General features: G+C 35.9%; 1 protein-coding gene and 1 long non-coding RNA gene across 2 annotated transcripts in view; both read right to left on the reverse strand.

Annotated features, from left to right (window-relative positions):
- Positions 1 to 22,095, reverse strand: part of LOC309500905 — a 197,969-nt gene that overhangs the window by 127,824 nt on the left and 48,050 nt on the right. The window lies entirely within an intron of this gene.
- Positions 1 to 22,095, reverse strand: part of brinp2 (bone morphogenetic protein/retinoic acid inducible neural-specific 2) — a 92,030-nt gene that overhangs the window by 57,324 nt on the left and 12,611 nt on the right. Inside the window, exon 2 of the mRNA XM_082172628.1 lies at positions 791 to 1,111. Coding sequence (XP_082028754.1) covers positions 791 to 1,062 — 272 coding nt within the window. The 5' untranslated portion in view covers positions 1,063 to 1,111. The remainder of the gene's footprint in view (positions 1 to 790; positions 1,112 to 22,095) is intronic.

Here is a 22,095-nt window from a genome sequence, read left to right on the forward strand (position 1 = left end):
TAGAATAATTTATGTAATTTATGATTTGATGCACTGCAATTTACACACAAACACTTTCTCAATAAAGTGGCTTTTTTTTTTTTTTTGCCAGCAAAACATCCCATTTGTAATCAGATTTCCACTTATGTTAATATTATCATTCAAAAGTTTGTGGTTGTTAAGATAAAAAAAAAAAAAAGAAATTAACACTTTTATTAAGCAGGGGTGGGTTAAATTGTTCAAAAGTGATATTAAAGACTTTTACATTGTTACAAATAATTTCTATTTCACATATGTTATGTTTGTTTGAACTTATATTCATAAAATTTGTCAAAGATCCTGTAAAATATGTATCATGGTTTCCAACTGTTTTCATCTGTGATAATAAAAATAATTATAATAAATGTTTCTGTGCACCAAATCAGAATATCAGAATGATTTCTGAAGGATCATGTGACACTGAAGAATTCAACGTTACCATCACATGAATAAATCACATTTTAAAATATATTAAAATATAGAAATGTATTTTAAATTACAATTTAAAATATTTTTTTCAATTGTAATAATATTTCATAATATTACTGTTTTTACTGTCAAATTTTTTATTTTAATCAAATAAATGCAGCCTTGGTCAGCATAAGAGACATTTCAAAAACATAGTGGAACTGAGAAATTGTTTAATTGAATTTGAGTTGATTTTATTTTCACGCAGGTTTCTCTGAATCTGTCATGGGACCCGATTTTGCTCACAAGTCAATTTTGAATATGCAGTATTTTTAACTAATAATATAATCATCACAGCACAAACCTGTAGATTTTATAGCGTGTGGAGAAGCCTTGTTGGAAGCGTTCTTTGAACTCAGTGTATTCTGGACAGCGATGGAAGGGCCCTTTATCAGAAAGGAGCCAGTCCAGCTGGCCGCTGCTCCGGCCGGAGATGGAAGAGAACGGTGAGGTCTTCTGGTCCAGACGCTCAGCCAGAGCCAGAAACCAGCTCAGTGGGCCCAGAGGTGCCCAGTGCCACAGGAGCATCAAGAGGAACCATCTAACAACCGCAGCTCTCAGCCAACACAACGCCATCCTGCCCCTGGGCACCTGGCGCCAGCATTCTTCTGCCAATCCCTTTGACCTGAACAGACAGGAAGAGAAGACGAAGGTAACACTTTGAGGATCAGCATATATACATAACAATTTTCTTTTGTGTGGGATCCTAAAGGAAGTATGTTAATCATAGTTAACACAACGGTCTAGCAAACTCGATTCTGATTGGTCAATCGCAGCATTCAGCAGTCAGATATTCAGATATAGGAATTTACTTTACTGATCAACCTACTAGGGTTTATTTTCTAATAATCTCTGACAAAAATCTTCAATTTTAAAACAGATTCTCTATGCACATGTATTGCAGCAGTATTGGGAAAAATGCAAGTCTGAAAATAATGTTTGACATTTGACCTTGGGCTACAAGGGATGCTTATATTAATGAGTTTGCATAGATTATGTAAAGCGCAGATAGACATCGGCTTTGAAAGAGGCAATGCCTTCATGCACCACTGCATAGATAGACTATATCAAACGATTAGTTCCATACAGGGGTTAATTCCATTCCCTGACATTCCTTTAATCCTTCTTCAAATCCATGATAAAAATGTATTTTCTGAAGGACTAAATGCAGGTTTGGGTTCCTAATGATGTATGAACTACCTTGCATTCCTATCCTAACTGCAGCAAGGGACTATTGGTAGTTTTTGTAAAAGGCAATTAGTGACGAACAGATAGTATGAAACATAAAACAGGTCTCGATACAGGCAATGACCATATACACAGTATCTAAGACCTCATGGTATGTACAGTAATAAGTTCCATTTACCCAGCAAAGCCTTCTTCGGCACAATTCATTAAACTAGGAATGGCCATCAGGCCACCCAGAGATGATTTCCCCATGTTTTTTTTCCTCCCCATCGCTTCCTACAAGACCATCTTTCCTCACTCAGTCGTGTAGTTCTAATATACAAAATGTAATTATCCCTATTCCTTCAGCAAAATATATTTCTTCTACTCCTCTCATCTCCTTAGTTTTATAACTCTACAATCCTCTCATTGCCTCATCTTGATACATCAAATTCCGTGTTATTGCATTTCCTTTTTTCTTTTTAATATCGTTCATCATTTTTGTTTGTTTTTTCTTTCTTGCGATTAACCCCATTGCCTTTTTTCTGATTTAATTTTCTTCTTCATAGTTCTGTAATAAAGTGACCAGCTCTGGTGCCATTTCTGTAAGGGAAAATACAAGTAACAGACAGTATAAAAAAAATATATAAAAAATTGTATTGTTATATATTTAATATTAATATTAGTATCAATATAAAACTATTAAATATTAGGGTTGTCAATCAATTTAAAATATTAAAATTAGTAATGGTATGATTCATTCAATTAATCAATCAAATTTCGCAAATGGCCGGAGAATCCCTTATAACTGAATTCCTTGTTGTTGTTTTATTTTATTTTTTATAATCAATTACATTAAATTAACATTAAATTGACAGTCCTTTGAATGTATAGTGCATTAAAAGAGAGCAAGAGTAAAATACAATTTAATTGTCACTATGTATATGCACACTTAACTGTACACCAATTTTTTTTTTTAAATGGCAAATGCCAACCCAGATAGGCAAATATAAGAGCCAAAATATATAATACATTAAATTAACAGTGCTCAATACCTGATGAATGGCATTTGTACACAGAACACATTCATCAATGCTTGCTCCCTGAGAGAGGTAAATGCCATGCTATTTGTCACATTTAGAGTAACAACTTTATCTAAAATATGGTCCAAATATGGCCTTTATCATTCACAGAACGCTTTGCTAATTTTTTATTGTAACTTCCAAAAAAAACATGCTTGATAATTACTCTTTTTGCACAAATATTCTAGGTAAATTAAACATTGCCAGAACCAATTTACCTGTATTTTTGAAAAGGTCCTCTTCACACATAATCTCTTACTGGTAATTTACTGATAATTTACCAGTTAAGACTGTATGTGTGAAAGGGGCTACTGACTCGCTTTATTATAATACTACTACCATCACAAATTTCATCTAGCAGTATTGCACCAATTACATGCCTTTTGCCACATGTGACCCTGGATCACAAAACCAGTCTTATGTTGCATGAGTATATTTGTGGCAAAAGCCAACAAAACATTGTATGGGTCAAAATTATAGATTTTTCTTTTATGCCAAAAATCATCAATCAAGATATTAAGTAAAGATCATGTTCCATGAAGATATTTTGTAAATTTCCCACCTTAAAAAACATTTATTTTTGTGAATGGATGCAGCACTATCGCCAATAGAAATGGACAACTTTAAAGGTGATTTTCTCAATATTTCGATTTTTCTGTACCCTCAGATTCCAGATTTTCAATAGTTGTATCTCGGCCAAATATTGTCCTATCCTAACAAACCATACATCAATGGAAATATTATGTATTTAGCTTTCAGATGAAGTATAAATCTCAATTTAAAAAAAAAATTACCCATAAGACTTTTTGTGGTCCAGGGTCACACATTTGAAGGAGCAACAACAGATGGACACTGGTATGGTCAACCTTTCATTCTAAAATACCTTGACTGACTTCATTTAGAAATTTGCCTTTCAAATAAACCCAGGGTCTGAGTAGTGACCCCCCAGACAGCTAAAGCAATGCACACAGTCTTATTGCTCTCCATTCCCTCTGGAGCCTCTGCCTAATTATAAAATGCATAAAACATTGAAATGCCAGGGAGACAATGGAAGAAATACTGAATTTAGCCCTGACATTTTCATGCGCATCATGCATAATTTAGGTGCCTTTATATTTACCCTTCCCGCTCAGGAGAGAAGCCAGGCGCCTGCAGAGAGTATCTAGAATTTAGCATAGGGTAATAGGGACACCGAGAACACAACATATGTCCATAACACTTGCATACAAGAGTGTTCTGCAGAGCACGCTAGTTCTGAAATCAGCATTGCAGGGCCTGAGGTTCACCTGAAGGCTTTAACAACTCATGATCCAAACAGAGAGGCTTAAGATCTAATTGATCAAATAATGATTATGTAGTGGTTTTAGAAACTATCTCGAGGACATGCTGATACAGCAGCTCTTTGTTATTATGAGGGATAAACAAGCCCTGAGAATAGAGAATTTCTCAAGGAGGCTGTAATTTTGTTGCACATCTCCATCCATCCATCCATCCATCCATCCATCCATCCATCCATCCATCCATCCATCCATCCAAACATGCTGCTTTAATTTAGCTGTTAGTAAGTTTTTACATTGCAAACTCCCTCAGAAATGTTGTCTTTATATGTCAAAATAGTCCAACATGTCTTGAGATGCCTGTATTCTGCTCTAGACAACCCCATTTAGCTAGAACACAATAATCTGTATTATGTCAATGCCCCCTAAAAATGCTTGGTCAGAGTTAGGTGAAGCTTAATTATACAGAACATTCTTTAGACAGATTAGCCAACATGTCTTTTAGTCAAGTTTATTTTAAAAACATGTAGTTTTGCACATCACTACATTTATTATTATCTTGTTGGGACCTGTTATTACTGTTTGGCAGGTGGAGATTCCAGCTGTATGGCATGAGCATATTATTTGTTTATTAGATATCTGCATAGAAACAACACAACAAAGCTCTAAGAAATTTGGCATAGCTGTTCTTGAATATCATAACTGCTGTCATATTAGCTCAGAATTTTTCAATGTTCTTAACAATGTTTATAAAAGAGCCTATGACTCATGCTGTGCACCTGCTAGTATTTTGGTAACCTGCTCTGCTTGTTCATCACACTTCATTATTTTCGAAGAATAACGCACCTGCAGCTTCTGTTTTAATGTACTGCACTTTATGGAGCATCTCGGAAGCTCAGTTGAGGCTCTTTCCTTGTATATGTGGGAGAATAACTGTGTAAAAATGTGTTTAAAGTTTCGCTTTTAGCCAGTAGTAGGCACATTCCCCTGAAAAAAAACCTGATTAAGTCTTTTCTTTATGGTTCACCTAAAAATTTAAATTCTGTCATTATTTACTCATCCTCAAGTCGTCCCAAATACTTATGACTTTCTTCTGTGGTTACTAGCATTCTTAAAAATATCTTCTTTTGTGTTCTGCAAAATGAAGAAAGTCATACAGGTTCTGAATGACATGACATGAGGGTGAGTAAATTATTTATTATTTATTCATTATTTATTAATTAAAAGTATTTTTGTGTCTATCCGTTTAAGGACTCAATGGCGATAGCCTATAGCTCGCACTTTGCACGGCTTGAACTAGCAACCTTATTGTTTCCATCACTGAGCTTGTAACAACTATGCCAGGGTTTTGTAAGTAAGGTAGAATTAAAAGGAATTTAAATTCATATAACTGTTTAGTACGGTGGCCGTGAGAGCTCAACACGCTGCAACAGAAGACATGCAAATAGAAAAACACCTGCAAATTAAGAAAACATCTTAGTCAGTTTTACAACACATGTGTGCTCCAAATACTCACAACACAACTAAATACAGAAACGCGCTGCAAAAGTTCACAACACAACTAAATACAGAAACACGCTGTAAATAGCACCACAACGGAAATGTATCCAGGGGACCCCAATAAGTGACGAACCCGGCTGGGACATGCTTATTGCTAATGAGCATCCCTATGCCCTACTCCCTTAGAAGGGCAGAGCCCTTGAAGTGGGGACTTTGGAGTGAGCAGGGCACTTGTATGGCATTATGTAGCCGTTTGGAAGGCACTTGGCGAAGGGAGCAACGAAAGACAACATAATTTCCTCAGTATTTTCACCTGGGATGTTCCCATGACAACGCAGCATGGTGTCCATCAGCTGAATAGCTGTTTTTACGACATCAATTTCTTATTATTGCTGTTAACATAACTGTTGCAAATAAATATACATTTTATACAAAAATGTTTTTAAAATATGCGTTATATATCTGTGTGTCATTGTCTCAACTTTAAAATTTGCCGTCTCATCTTTGGACCCTGCATTACCTACCATTTCTTACCAATGAAACTTATTTAAACATAACATGACAAAAATTGTACAATGTAACTAATGTAGCCTATAGATTAATATCTTACCCTCATGTCCTTTTTCAGCTCTTTGTTAACTCCTCTTTTCTGATTTGTATTCTGATGAACATATTGTTAAAACCTTTTGTATATTGTATACAAAGTTGTGTTTCATAAACATGTCATCTCTGTATGTTTTGCAAGAAAAAAAAAAGTAAAATAAAATAAAATGAGGTTACAAAAACATAGACATTGAGCTGGGTTCGTCACTTATTGGGGTCCCCTGGAAACATTTCCGTTGTATTCTGTGCTATTGCAGGGCGTTTCTGTATTTAGTTGTGTTGTGCACTTTTACAGGGCGTTTCTGTATTTGGTTGTGTTGTGAACTTTTTCAGCGCGTTTCTGTATTGTGCTGTGAGTATTTGGAGCATACTTGTGTTGTAAAACTGATGAAGATGTTTTCTTAATTTGCAGGTGTTTTTCTATTTGAATGTGTTTTCTTCAGTTGCATCACATTGGGCTCTCTCGACCACCGTAGTTTAGCTAATAAAAAAAGTTTCAATGTTGACTTGTGAGATATGGCCAATTTAATTTCTCATAGAAAAACAAAAACAAACAAAAACACCACATCATACTTGCTGCATCACATAATTCCTCCCAAAAGAGTAGTGTGTATCTTCTATAACACCTCATTCCAACGTGTATGACCGTTGGAACATGATTCATGTTGAGATCCACTCAATTTCACTTAGTTCCCAGAGGTGCTGCATCACCCTCTGAGCCATCAAAGGCATTTATCCAAAAGTGCCTCAACAGACAGTTTTCAGAATGCCAGTAGATCGCTGGAATTCTGTTGCTGTTCTACTCTACTTACAATAGGTCCAGATGAAATCATTCACATAGCTGTACCAAATTGTTCTTGATTTAAAGTAGATTTAATAGCTCTCAACATGGCAGACAGAGCTCTCAAAAACCCAATATTGTCAAGTTTCTAGAGTGTCTGAGCACAAGGAAGACCTGTTGAGGATTTAGGTTGGTTCTCCAGTATGTGTTCTCATCCATTATTCAATGTGAAGCTAGAAATGTTGTGCAGCTGCAGACTTTTACTGAGCCTGAGTGTGCAGAGGAAACGGGTACACTGCCAAAACCATAAGGCCGTCTGTCCTATTGAACTACTGTGCATCTACTCACCATTCTCTAAACTCAGCAATCCCCACCACCTGCCTTACTCCTACCACCATGTGTGCCTGGAGGCCCCAAAACAGACATCCAAATGTAAGCGAAAACATACCATGAATTTTCTACTATGCTTCAAATTGAAAGCTTTAGGGTTGGTAAGATTTTATATGGTCTCTTATGCTCATCAAGGCTGCATTTATTTGATCAAAAATACAGTTAAAATCTGTCAAATTGTGAAATATTATAACTGATTTCTATTTGAATCTATTTTAAAAAATCCTGTGATGGCATGAAAGCTGAATTTTATTCAGCCTTTCTGCCTCTGATAATCTGATTTGGTGCATTTCTTCTTTTTATTATGATATGACAGTTGTGCCTCTTGAAAGGGGATTAGTTCATCCAATAAATAAAAATTCGGTCATTAATTACTCACCCTCATGTCGTTCCAAACCAAATCTTCCGAACACAAATGAAGATCTTTTTAGTGAAATCTGAGAGCTTTCTGTCCCTCCATTGACAGCCATCATTAAAGTAATCCATGTGACTTCAATGGTTTAACCTCAATTTTATGAAGCGACGTGAGTGCTTTGTTTGCGCAAATTTTTTTTATTTACCACATAATTTACTAAATATTAATCTTCAACGCGCGTTCACGCAACAACGTCTACTCTCACGTGTCACGCAGGTGCCATCTCTGGTGGTCTTGCGCATGCGTGTTTTGTTAAGCTCAGCTGGCTGCTCTCGCGTCAACGCAACACGCATGCGCCGTGGTGCTCTCGTGAAAGCTTGTTGTGGAAAAGTAAAATGTTTGTTTTTGCGCAAACAAAGCAGCACTCGCGTCGCTTCATTAAATTGAGGTTAAACCACTGAAGACAAACCACATGGATTACTTTAATGATGATTTTACGTTTCTGGGACTTGAAAGTGACAGTTGAGTTGCATAGGCTGAGCTCTCGGCAGTAACGTTAATGCAATTATGGACGTCAACTGCTGTAAAACACCAAAGAAGAAGAAGAAGAAGAAGAATATTTCATTAAAACTATCTTCATTTGTGTTTCTAAGATGAACGAAAGTCTAACAGGGTTGGATTGGAACAACACGAGGGTGAGTAATTAATGACAGAATTTTCATTATTGGGTGAAGTAACTTAACCCTTTAATATTTTTGTCATACACCATCATTACGTCATACATTTTATAAAAAAAAGTTTCATGATAGAAAGTGAAATAGCAACATTTATTTGAAATAGAAATTATTTGTAATATTATATATGTCTTTAATGTCACTTTTGATCAATTTAATTCATTATTTATTTTAAAAAAGAAAGAAAAAAAAAGAATTCCTGACCCCAAACTTTTGAACAGATATTTTAATACATTTTTGAGTGGTGCTTTCCAATGAAAAATTGCCAACACAATGTTTGGATGGTTGCTAGGCTGTTGCTAAGTGGTTGCTAGAGTGTTCTGGGTAGTTGCTAAGATGTTGTTGTGTTCTAAGTGGTCACTAGGGCATTGCCAAATACAAAACAAATACAAGCCCACTTTTCCTCATAAAGCCATATGATTTGTGCGTGAGTAATTACTTGCTAACATTTGGTCTTTTGGAGTAGTATTTAAATGAGGAATACTAATATCAATGCTAATTACCTATTATCACCATTCACCACTAATTACCTATCATGCACCAGTGCTCATAGCAGTTGTCTGATTTCACTCGCTCATTTAATATTTGGAGTTTTACTCTGGTAACCGAACAGCAGTTTCGCCATTTGAACAGAGGCCTTATGTTTTTCCTGCTCATTCAAGAGAAATAACTAAAGAGTGAGACCTTAGGGTGTTTGTTTTTTCTCATGAAGAGAGCCAACCTTTGAAACGAACACATTTTTATCTTGCAATTCTTGCATCATGGTTATTGCATCTGTCTTGTTTATTGCATTGGATCTGCCAGAATGTGAGTGTCAAAAAGCAACAAACAAAAGAACATGCAAGAAACTTTTAACATAAGGGTGCGCTCAACAAACCTACACGTGTGAATGTTTATGAACAATTTCTTCCTGTGAAAATAATTAAACCGCATTTAATTCCACCAAAAAATATGCCCCAGGTGACCATTTTGTAAGATGGGAGATAAATAAATGAAAGGGCATAAATCCTGAAAATGTGTTTAATTAAAACATGCAAGCATGGCAAGTTAATCAGCGAAACAATTATGCGGGCGTGAAAGAGCATTAATGTGAAAGCAATTTCAACAATACCTTGTCGCAGAGGGGTTTTAAATGTCTCTATATCCACTGGTTTCACAGACAAGGCTTAAAGGATAACTGTTGCCAAAATGCAACCTAGGGTCTTTTTGTTAATCTACCCGAGGCAAACTTTCATTTAAAAGCATAATTAAAACTAAAAAGAAAGATTTTGAACAACTCACTGTAGCTGTGTCCGCCGGCATTTTGACAGTCAAAAATAGTAGATCTCCGAATGCAGCGTAACAGGATTGGACAAGAGTAAAGATGTAAAGCTCCTAAAGCTTAGTACCATATAAATTCACCGATAATTTGTTGTTTTGTTGTTAGTGAAAATCAATAGTGACCTTGTATTTGAAAAAGGATGCTCATATAAGAAGCAATACTAAAATTCAGAGTCATTTTCGGATTCATTTCAAAATTCATTCACATTCGGAGATCTACTATCTATCTACTAATCTTTCTTTTTAGTAAACTCTGTGTACACAAACAATGTTCTCAATGCTCGAGTTCATGTGTAGAGCCCCTGGTGATACTTCGAGCAAAGTTTCATGTTGTGTCGAACCTTCTTAGTGTTTTAAAAATAGCGATTTTTGATGCTATCATAGTAGTGCCCCAAGCACTCCCCTTCAAAAGACAATTTGACCAAAAACGAAAATACGTTCAAACTTAAAAGAGGCGTTTCCATTCTAATTATGCTTTTAAAAGAAAGTTTGACTCGGGTAGATTAGCAAAAAGACCCTAGGTTGCATTTTGGCGACAGTTATCCTTTAAGCCTTGTCTCAGACTAAAATGCATATTTGAGCTGTTTTGACTGAAAGCAACTTGCTCATATCTTAAAATATGTCAGTGCCTTTGTTTTGTCTCAAGTTGCACAACAGTAATGTTTTTTTTTTATGGGGCACATTTAAAAAAGCTTCAAAAAGGACATGTTCTAATCCTGGCTTAATCTAAGCCCTGTCTGTGAAACCAGGCATAAGTGTACAGTATGTGTGATGGTCTAGCAAAGTAAACTCATGCGCTAATAAGTATGTATATTACATGCATGTCTGCGATTTTCTAATTCTGCAAGTTTCTTTTACAGCAGGTGTTACGGCATGATGGCGAATTAATAAGTTGTACTGTCTGCAAAATAATTAGCAGATGTTCTGCAAAGGCAACAGAGGGAAAACATTCACATGAGGAGTCAAAGCAAACAGCCACAATCACTGGCATTTATTTCAGAATTAGGCACAATAACATATGGATAATTAAGACTCCTCAATGCCTTATTCAGCATACCTGTGCTAGATCATTAAAAACAGTAATTTGTCTGTCTAAACTAGACTCGGATTCCACATTTCAACTGTCTCATACTGTGCAAGCGTGGAGATTTGTGCACGTGGGGATCGGCGATCTCTTAATGGGTGACTGTCCAGCTGTTGTATCACCATAAACACATTTCAACCTTCCATTGGGTGTAATTGCTTCTACATCACACTTTAAAAAACACCATTCACGCGCACACACACATACTTGCACTCAAGATAATTACCCCCGCTGCTTATTAGATTAACACCGCTCCATAAAAACACATCTGCATATTGCTCTGATACTATTAGCTCTGTGTCTCATCCTTAAATACATCCTGGCACACTTTGTGCCGGGTTCTCGCAGAGTTTTCAGGAGTTTGTTGCCAGAGCCTGTGCAAACTCATTTGGTAATTGAGGGGAAAGCATGGTCCCTGTGCTAACAGACCTCCCACACACCTATAAAACATTCTCTGTGCTAATGAGAGAATGTGCTTTAGGAAAACTGAACACACAGAGGACAACCCATCCTTCTGTACACATTCCAGCATTGTTGCCATGGTCACCTCATATGGGCAACCACAAGTGCATGAATCATGATACGCCACAGGTCCTCAAGTGTTTTGAGGAGTGACCGCAAAAATGTATGATCTAAATCTTTCATCTCTGCCTTATTAATATTTGCACCCAAGTTGGACGTTTCCTGAAAAATAGCAATAATAAACATCGTCCTTGAGGAGATATATATTTTTTTTTGTTAATTGAAAAGCAGGCTTATTGTAGGGTAAAGGCAGGGACGCAATTTATGTCACAATGGTTTGGACTGCAAAACTCATCTAATTTGAAGGGAACCATGGCAACTGTGTCAATTAAAGGGGAAACGCACGCGCTCCAAATTTTTTATACAATGGGATCCAAAAGTCTGAGATAGGCTAATATTGAAAATCTGAGATTCAAAATCTGATTGAATCCTGGAAATAAAGTTTACAAAAATGGTAGCATCTAAATTAACCAATTCAAGTAAAATACTGTATATTATTTAATATTATTTAAAATAAACCTAAATAGTAAATACATATAATGTATATACCAACAAAATACATTTTTATGGGTTACATCAGGTAGAAAGCCATCAGATTTCAAAAAAGAAAAAAGAAAAAAATATTTGTGTTCCGAAGATGAATGCAAGTCTTGTGGGTTTGAAACGACACGAGGATGAGTAATTAATGTCAGAATTTTCTTTTTTGGGTGAACTAACCCTTTAATTTAAGCAATAGTTAATTCCACATCCTCTAATCATAAATTCACAGCGGTGCCTCCGTGATGGAGGAATACTAAATTGTGTCCAGCCAACCATATAATTGTAGCTGTTTATTAATTGTAACAAATGTAATTAGTATCTTAACACTCTCCAAATGATTCCTCTTTTTTTCTGTTATGGGAATATGCAGGTTGGTTTATCACACCCAGATAACACAACCACAATTTAACCTAATGTGTTAGAAAGCTTTGCACATTTAAATAACCGCTGCTAAAAGGGAGTCATGTCTTTGGATAGAGTAGACAGTCAAAACATCAGTGTACTCGCTCTCTCAGTTCAAGCATTATGATTTTACTTTCAGAGTACTGTTATATACTTGAATAGCTGAAAACAGCGCTTCATTATGTAGAATGCTGCTTTTTCTTTGAGTGGTCTCCATAGCATTTGAACTCTTGATATAGGAAGGGGAGGTGGAGAGAGGAAAGGATAAGAGGAAAGAGTGGATCGATGTGAAACAGCAATACAAATACACCGTCTGACCTTCAGACACACAACGATATACACTACGCTTAAGTGAGTGTGTGAACACTTTTTGTTCTGCATATCCCTTATGTCATTGTTCGTTCATGTGTGATGTAAGTTGTCTGTTATCTTGCTTTTGATTGAGCCAGAGTACTTGGCTTCTAGGGTAATGGACTCTGGCAGACACAGGGTGATTGCAAAGCTCCATATGCATGTGTGATAATGAGTGAAGACAGATGTAGTGTGCAGAGACTGATCAGGGGCATCGGGGTCCTCAGATAGTCAATAAATCTACCACAAAGCAGTAAGAGGTCCATTACCCTCCAGCAGCAGATAAAACCTCCCCTAAAGATTGTTCTGGAAAGAATTTGACCCGTGACCCTGTTTATTGGGCTTTCACTGATTGAATCAGAATCACCAAGGACTAAAAGCACAAAGTGACTATACAGGACGATTGCTAACATGAATGTATAGATGTGGTATTTAGAAGCCTGCCTATTCTCAAAATAAACCACAGTGTAGTAAAACTATTATGGATTTTTATTTAAAGGCACACTATGTAATTTCTTTTTGTTCAAAATGAACAAAATTTAAGTAATGAGTCAATATATCATCAGTCCTTCTTCCAAAATGTTTTTTGTCTTACCCTGATTTATAGGCCTAAGTGTTTATATTTTAGACCTGACGGGATGGCTTCGCAGGAAATTGCATTACTCGCCCGTGCGTCTCATCATATCTGTAAATAGAGAAATGAGCGAGAAAGCTGACATGGAGCAGCTAAATCTGGAACCTTCAGAAAATCACCTGTTTGAAAAAAAATGCCGAACAGAGGAGAGTCTTCCGGCAAAAAGAAAGTCTAACAGTTTTTTTTTACTCAATACTCAATTTTATTGAACAGATATTGCCATATGTATGTAGCTCTCTAACAGAGTTCATTGTAAAGCATTATCTATTGTGAAGGGTCATATTCCGCACAATCACACTGAGCCGAAGGGCAACCAAAACGATGTTCTACCGCAAAATGCATGCAGCATGCAGAGGGCCAAAAGTTACAACTTGAAGCTGCATCATTTTTTGAACTAATTTTTTTTGTTGTTGTTACTGAAAATGTCTTATATTGGTATCTTATATTTGTTCAGCTCTGCTACTTGTACACACATCAACTCGCCATAGTCGGCTCTTAATTAGATTATACCTTATATATTATGTTGTTTAACAATCCGTGGAGTGTTTTATTAGGTTAGTGAATCTGAATTATGTCTCATCCTAACCCCACACTCAGTGTTGCTTTAGCTGTAAAATAAATTTACAAGATAGTTTATGCTTCTCTTTCAAAAAAGCAGTTAGTTGCAGCTACACTAAGCTACAAACAAAAGTGAGATAGCTACAATAAATTTTAATGGGGTAATATATTTTTAAGTATTACAGTTCAAAAAATTTATTTTAATTGTTTTAAACAAATTAATACTTTTATTCGGTAAGAATGTATTAAGTTGATCAAAACTAACAATAAAGACATTTATGTTACAGAGATATCTATTTCAAATAAATTCAACACTGATAATAATAATAATGATAGTAAATGTTTCTTGAGCAGCAAATCAGCATATGAGAATGATTTCTGAAGGATCATGTGACACTGAAGATTGTAGTAATGGCTGCTGAAATTTCAGGTTTACCATCACAGGAATCGATTACATTTAAAAATATAGAAAATAGAAAAATAAATCGTAAATATTTAATAATTTTACTGTATTTACTGTATTTTCTAATGTAGCCTGAGTGTTATATACATCTTATGTACTGTTTATATGATACATTTTTTAATTGATACACGTGTGAACATTGACTGTGTGAATTAACTGAATTTCCAAGCTTTTAGTCAGTGAAAACATTAGATATTGTGCTCAGTTATTTCCTCAGCTCACTTGGCTGTCACACTACTAAAAAATGCTACTTTGTTACTGATTCTTCCCAACACTGCCTACATAGGACTGTATTGGAAAAGTGGAATGTGATTGCATTTATGTAAATACTTTTTAGAAACATAAATTAAATATAAATTCACTGTGCCGTTCTGATTTTTGGCAGTGATACATTTGCTCAGGCCAGTGGGGTTTGATTCTAGCGTTTGCATTGAAACTTGTGCACCATCAATCATGTATATTTGCATTCATTAATTTAGCAGACACTTTTATCCAAAGCGACTTGCAAATGAGAAATTCAACAACAATTCATCCTAAGGAGAGTGACATTAGAAAAGCTGAAATGCAAAGTTCCAACAGTGCTCAGAGATGAAGTGATGAATCAATCATATAGAGGGAACAACAGACAATACTCCCCTGCCTGTTCAATGCTATCAAGTCTTATTGTCTAAACTTTCCCTGTGCATCTAATAATGAATTAAGATAACATATGGGCAAGTATAAAATTATACTGATAATACACATACATTGTTTACGGTCATCGTCATCATCAGGCACAATACTGTGTATTATCGCCCTGGCCTCACTTATTGTACAAAGAGTAAATTTTTTTCCACATTTAGATAGATTCTGAAATGTACAATATGGATGTATTGACAACATTACATATTTACAGCTAAAAAACGTATTTTTAAAAAATCTTTTATATCAAAAAGATATGTGTGTAGCCTAATTACCCTTTTACAGTTTTATAGATACATATTAGATCCCTTAACCCTACCCCAAACCTAAACTTAACCATTTTAGAGAGAAAATAAAAAGAATAGCCTATATAAAACGTAATGGACAGAAATATGTAGGGAAATGACAATTTTAACAATAATATAGCATTAAAGTATAGTTTGAGCCGCTAATCCCACTCCTACCTATAAATCTACCCATAACCATGTCTTAAAACTATGTACAGTTACTAACAACAGACAAACAAGACATGTAATGAATTATTATTGCAAAAATGTCAAAAGCGGTACCAAAAGTAGTCCAAATGACGATGTGGTGCAGTCGCAGTCCTCTTTGGCAGTCTATAATAGTTTTATATGTTGCACAGAGCAGAATTTAAGTTATTAATCGATTAAAATATTATCCTGATCCACTAGTTCAGGGCGAGAGCCAATGGCTGAATCCGAAATCGCCCCCTAAACCCTCATTCACTATTCCCTACGTTACGTTAGTCCACTAATACTGTTCACTTAAAGGAGTGAATGAAAAGGAATGAGCGAATTCGGACAGCTGTTGAGCGCACATTGGTTGTACACTCGTTATTGCAGTGCAACGTGGGATTGAACAAGTGCACTCAATTACGTCCACTATGGTTTAGGACACCACTACAAATGGCTGTCCCCTCAAATAACGCCCTATTTGAGGGTATGGGGGCGATTTCGGATTTAGCCAATGACTGTTTTATATCACTGCCGTAAAACGTGTCGTAACGCTTCTTGAGGTGGCAATTTTTGCGAGATTTGACATTGACTGACCGCTGCTGAAAATGACAATTAAAGGCCTGAATTTAGATCAAAATAAATAAGTTTTTAAAGTGTATTCTTGTTTAACATTATGCAATTCTTTGAAATGAGTTTGCACCAGAAGTCACACTGAACAGAATGAAATGTCATAATTTCAAATTAAATGAAGGAGTCAGCTGAGTTTAGTTCGATTGAAAATATAATATAATTTATAATAAATACAACAGAATCAACTGATTAATTCCATGAATTCGGTATTAGATTCAAAAAAAGATTCGTTCGTACACATTGGTATTTCTGTAAGGTGTTCATACGTAAATAATATACATTTTAGTGCTTTCAATATTGTACATTTCAGTGTATGGAAATGTCAGTAATTGTCAGGAACCACACTTTACGTAAAAATACCCACGGAAAACTCATGAGATCACAATACAGCATTGTGCCTGATAGACCTGACTAGTCAAAACGTTGCACTGTTTGGTAAGTAAACTCTTTGGAGCTGCAATTTTAGTGTGCGGACATATGTTCGTTAGTCATTCATTTGGTCATGTTTTGTTATCTGAGCCTAATTTGGATTTTGGATGTGCACACCTCTTTTATTTGTGATATTCAAATTCATGCCATATGCTATTCAATTTATTTTATTTAAAGATTTATGAATGAAATATCTTTGCTGCTGTGAAAGCATCTGATCAATTTACAAAGTCGTCTCTTGATGTATGTGTTCTGAAGTTTGTGTCACCCTTTTAGATTTTATGGTCCTTCAGGACATTTATCATGTCCACTGTGAGTTTACATTTGGAGCTTTAATAAGACCTGATGTTATTGTCCTAGTTTGAGTCTATTCCACTGGCCTGAGGTAGTTGGAGCAGCTGCACAGCACTACATCTGCTTATCAGGGAATATAACACTAGTATAGTTAAGAGTCAGTTAGTGTCACACAGGCAAACTTTTATCGACATAATGTCAGTCCAGATTGCATTTTATTCTAGCTAACAATCCCCCACTTTGACAAAAAGACACATTTGACTGACATGTACAGTGACCAATTAGTTATTTTTTGAACATATTTTTGGTGGATTATCTGATATTCTATCCATTCAAAAATAATAGGAACCCATTTTGGCAGGCATAACTCAGGAATTGCATGTACAGTGTCTGAAACAAAAGTTTTAATGTCACTAACCTGGCAAACCTTGACAGTCACTGCATCAACTCAGTACCTTGTAAACACATTTTTTGCTAAATGTTTTTTTTACAGGAGAAGCAATGCAAAACAGCCATAGATTGAGATTTTTCTTTGGGGTTTTATAATGTTTTTATTTTTATTTTTCATTTATGAGTGAAATAAGGCCTGTGGTAAACATAACTTGACGATACTTGGACGTTTTGCTCTACAACATAAATTCCACACACCCATATCGAAAACAGAAGCTTTGGGTTTTTATTTTAAAAGACATATGTCTCTAATAAATATCTAGATAAGAACTTTTGGGGTGTGATTGTATGCAATTTACATTGTAGAGCAAAACGTCCAAGTATCGTCAAGTTATGTTTACCATAGACCTTATTTCACTCATAAGCTGAAAAACAAAAACCCCATAGCAAAATCTCGAGGGAACCAGTGGCGAATTAGTCCTCCGGGTTTTGACGTTATCCCTGCACCACTCTATAAAGACACATTTATAGTATTTAGATAAAATGTTAAGTATTATGTTCAGTGATGTTATCGTTAACTAAAATTTAAAAAATTTTGTTAATTGAAATAAAATAGTACTAATACTTAAATTAAAATAGAAAATATAAAAACCTAAATCGAAATATGAATATATATTATACTATATAAATAATAATATGATTGTAGTTTATTTTATAAACCATGTTATTTCTAAAATTCAATAACTTTTTATATTGCACTGTACTAAAGCCAAGCCAAATTATTTATTTAATTTTGTATTAAGTTCACACTTTTTTCACACCTACTGTTAATAGTAATGTTAGATTTGTTGGATACATACCAGTTTAAAAATCTCTGATCTAGTTAAGTGTTTTTCATTAAGTCGCTCAGACTGTAGCTGGCGATTTTAGCCAACGCTTCCCATTTCTGTGTCAATATGCTTCAGAAGGTCAGTGGCTGGACTGTAGCCGTTCCGTCTGAGACCAAGGAGTCAGTTTGCCAAAATACAGCTCAGAGTAAATCACCGAATGCAATTGTGAGATCATTTGTTGGCACAGCAGCTGCAGGGTGAAATACTTCTATCGAGCAAACCATCATTGGCAATGCTGTGGGAATATGAAATTTGGCAGTTTCACACTGTCTGTATTATGTATTAAGTAAGTCGCCCTGAACTTTTTTCTGTGTCAGTTCTGCGGTACGTTTCCATCGGAAGCAGCCTAAAGCCACTGTCATCATAAGTTCTATCACCACAGATCTCATTTCTCACACAACCAAGTATGGGGTGCACTGTAGGCACACTGCGTAAGTCAAAAGTATGAAAGTCAGAGGAGATGATTGGCAAGCTTAGATGGATCAGATAGTTTAAACGGGTCAGTTTTGATCACTCTAAGCACAACATCCACTCTCCACTAATCCTTTCCAGTGAAATACCCATACACCCATAGGGAAAAACTGGCATCAGAAAGCTAATTCCTCTGGAGTTTGTGGCTGATATTTATGAGTGCTAGGTCATGGTGTACTTCCATCTCCCTCGCAGGCATGCTGGGGTTAACGGTGACCGCGTCACAGAGAGGTTTATCAACAGTACTTCGCTTCTCAGATATCGTCAGTTAATTTGTAGAGTGTATGAGGCTGTAATAGCATGGGTGAATACATTTGCCAAGCTGGAAGGGCGGATTTATTCTACATTTGTGTGTTTTTTTTTTCTAGTAAGTAGACCATGTGAATGCATTTGGCTAGCTATCCTGGAACATAAAACAACAATTGTGCTGGCATTGAAAAATCGTTACGTTGACCAGTGGCATAAAGTGGTTATTTGGCTTCTCGCTCTGTAATGAGTGGAGGGCGTAGCACTTTTGGCTTTCAGAGGGTTTATGGATAAATGCTTTTTTCTGTTGCACTGTTGTTGCATGTGGGTCGTTCCATCAGGGTCAATGAACATTAATGACCGAAGGAGCTGTGAAGCATGCATCATGGAAATGCACTTTAGCTGCTAACACAGATTTCAATACGTGACAGATATTGGTGGCTGTAGATCAGAAAAGGGGAATGCGTTGTAGATCAGCAGAAATCCATTAATTTGGAAATGTAGGCAATGGTATGTAATGGGTAACAAATTAGGGCTTCAGGTTTCTCTCTTTTGGTTGCTATCGTGAGCATTACAATTATATTATAGGTTCAATGAGGTTAATCAACAGTATTTGTGGCATAATGTTAATCATTTTATTGTTTAAGGTATTATGTTGTTATGGCAACAAAGGATTACACAGAAATAATTAGTAAGAGATTTGATCAAACTTAAATCATGTTAACAAGCATAATGTTTTATACTATGTGTTTATACTATTGAAACAGTGGGTATGGATTGGCCCCATTCACTTCCATTGTAAGTGCCTCACTTTTTTTGTGGTAATTAGCATCATGCCACAAGTGCTGCTGTGCTGATTGAGCTTATAGCTTGTATTGAACCCAGAATAATCTTTTAAACAATTGAATATGAACAATCAAAGTAATAGGCTTTATGCACAGCCCATGTTGTATTGGGTGTGTGCATGCAGTGTGTATGGTTGTTTGGTGTTTGCACCTTTTCTGTATCCATGCATGTGTCCAGGATGCCTTTTAACTGATAATTCTGGAAACCTTTCAACTGCAATATTACGATGTTGGATCAATAAATGTGCATTGTTATAGTGCATCGCTCCAGAGGGACTGCAGCCAGTGTGCTGCTTAGTCCACAGGATCCACAGACAGCTCCTCATGCCAAGACCATTCCATTGTGTCTGAAAACCCCAAAAGCTTTCATCAGTCCAACATGGCCTTGAAGAGATCGTTCACCCAAAAAGATAATCATTTATTCTTCCTCATGTCATTTAAAACCCATATGATGTTGTTTTGTTTTCCTTAAAGTGACCCTATTACGCTATTTTAAAGGTTCCTACAATAGGTTTACATGCATCCAAGGTCAAAAATAATTAATTTTTCTCACAATATACATTGCAGCATCACCTGATTTCTCACTGTGTCTGAAACAGTTCAATTAGGGCTGGGTGATATGGCCAAAAAATCAAATCTCGGTATTTTTTGGTTACATAGTAATATACAATATATCTTGGTACTTTCTACATTTCTATTTGGATAAAGAAAATCTGTATTTATTTAAAACATATATATTTTACATCCTGCCCAATGATATCCTACAAACAATGTTGATATTGAAGGATATGGAAACAAATATAGTGAATGTAATTCTATGATATATTATGTGCAAAAAGGTGGTTAAAATCACATTACATTTTAACTGTAACATTACAATCTAAAAACAACTAAACAACTAAAAACTAAATTGACTAAAGGAAAACACTGAAATAAAAACAAAAGCACAAACTAATTATATTAGCCTGCATTTGATTACCCAATTATAATGGTCACTTTCATAAAAATATACTTGTAGGTTTAAAATTCCACATATGGCACATTTATTGTCTCCAACAACAAATATTTCAGCAATATGTATATTTTAATCAGAATTATTGTGCTACTATTCTATTGTGCTCCGTCTGTTTGGCTCGCATGCGCATGGAGATTGTTTTTTTGGTTTTACCATATCAAATTGAGTCCAAGTCCTCATTCTTTGGAAGTGACTACACAGTGGATTTGTTTTTGCAGCGCAGAAAACAGTATCTTCTCGACATGTCGACAACACGAACCAAACTCTTCCAGACCTCAGCTACAACTACAGCATTTGAGGTCGGGTCAAATTAGATGTTGTTCACGGGCAGCCAATGAAGACCTTAGTCTGGAATTATGCAAATTTGTTACAAACCTATGTAGGTTCGTGCACTGACGACTTGTTTACAGGCAGTTCTGAATCGGTACGTTCTTTTGGGAGACAATAACTGTATTTATCATGCACTTTAAACTTCAAACTTTGCAGATCTTTTACATTTACAAACAGCTATTTTACACACTACATGAATGGCAATATCCAAAGCATAATAGGGGCACTTTAAAATATGAATTGCAGTGGTTTTCCATACAGCATTAGTTAGTGACCATGTCAAGCTCCAAAAAGACAGAAAAAAAGCACAACAGTACTATTAAAGTAGTGCATGCTACTTGTGTGTTATACTCAAGTCTTCTGAATTCATATGATTGTTTGTGTGATGAACGGTCTGAAATCTGTATTACTGAATCACAAGAGTCATATGGGACTACTACGTTTTTTGTTCTTTTTGGAGCTTGACAGATGTGAGCACTGTTGTTGTAAGGAACAAAACTGAGTTAATATTCTCTTTTAGTATTCCACAGAGCAAAAATTACAGCATATGGGTTTGGAACAACATGTGGGTGAAAGTATTTTACATTTTGAGTAATAAGTGTGTATGTAAATGTGTCTTTGTAGTTGTGTTTAGAGTGTTGTCTTTTAGTTTTTTCTCCCCCAGTTTGTTGATCAGCTAACTCTCAATTACACCCACCGATCAGTAGGTGTTATTTTCCATGCATCCTCCCTAATGTTTAGTTCTCCAGACAGGCGCTAGACCCATCAGAGCGTTGTTTCTATACTCTCTGTTTGCTCGGCTTGCAGAAACAGCGAAGAGGTCCCTGCATGCAAAGGCGAAACCGGCATGCAATGATGTTTGAGGGGGTGGAAGAGCACTCGGCTGAATGATGGACCATTTCCCAGCTCGTACTGGCAGTTCTCACATCACTAGTCCTCAAAAGATAATGACATCCAGCCCATTTTGCATATTGGCTGCTGGCTTTCATGCCTCCATACATCATAAGCCACTTTACCCTCTGCCCCCATGGGAAACCCTTGATAACAGCTTTAAAAGTTAAAACTTAAAAAGGAGCAAAGGGAAATTTAGCCATATCTGTACCATGAAGCAGCTAAATCCACAGTTTTTGACTTTATTTTGGTTAT

Source organism: Leuciscus leuciscus, assembly GCF_965113295.1.
Source record: "Leuciscus leuciscus genome assembly, chromosome: 6".
NCBI classification, from domain to species: Eukaryota; Metazoa; Chordata; class Actinopteri; order Cypriniformes; family Leuciscidae; genus Leuciscus; species Leuciscus leuciscus.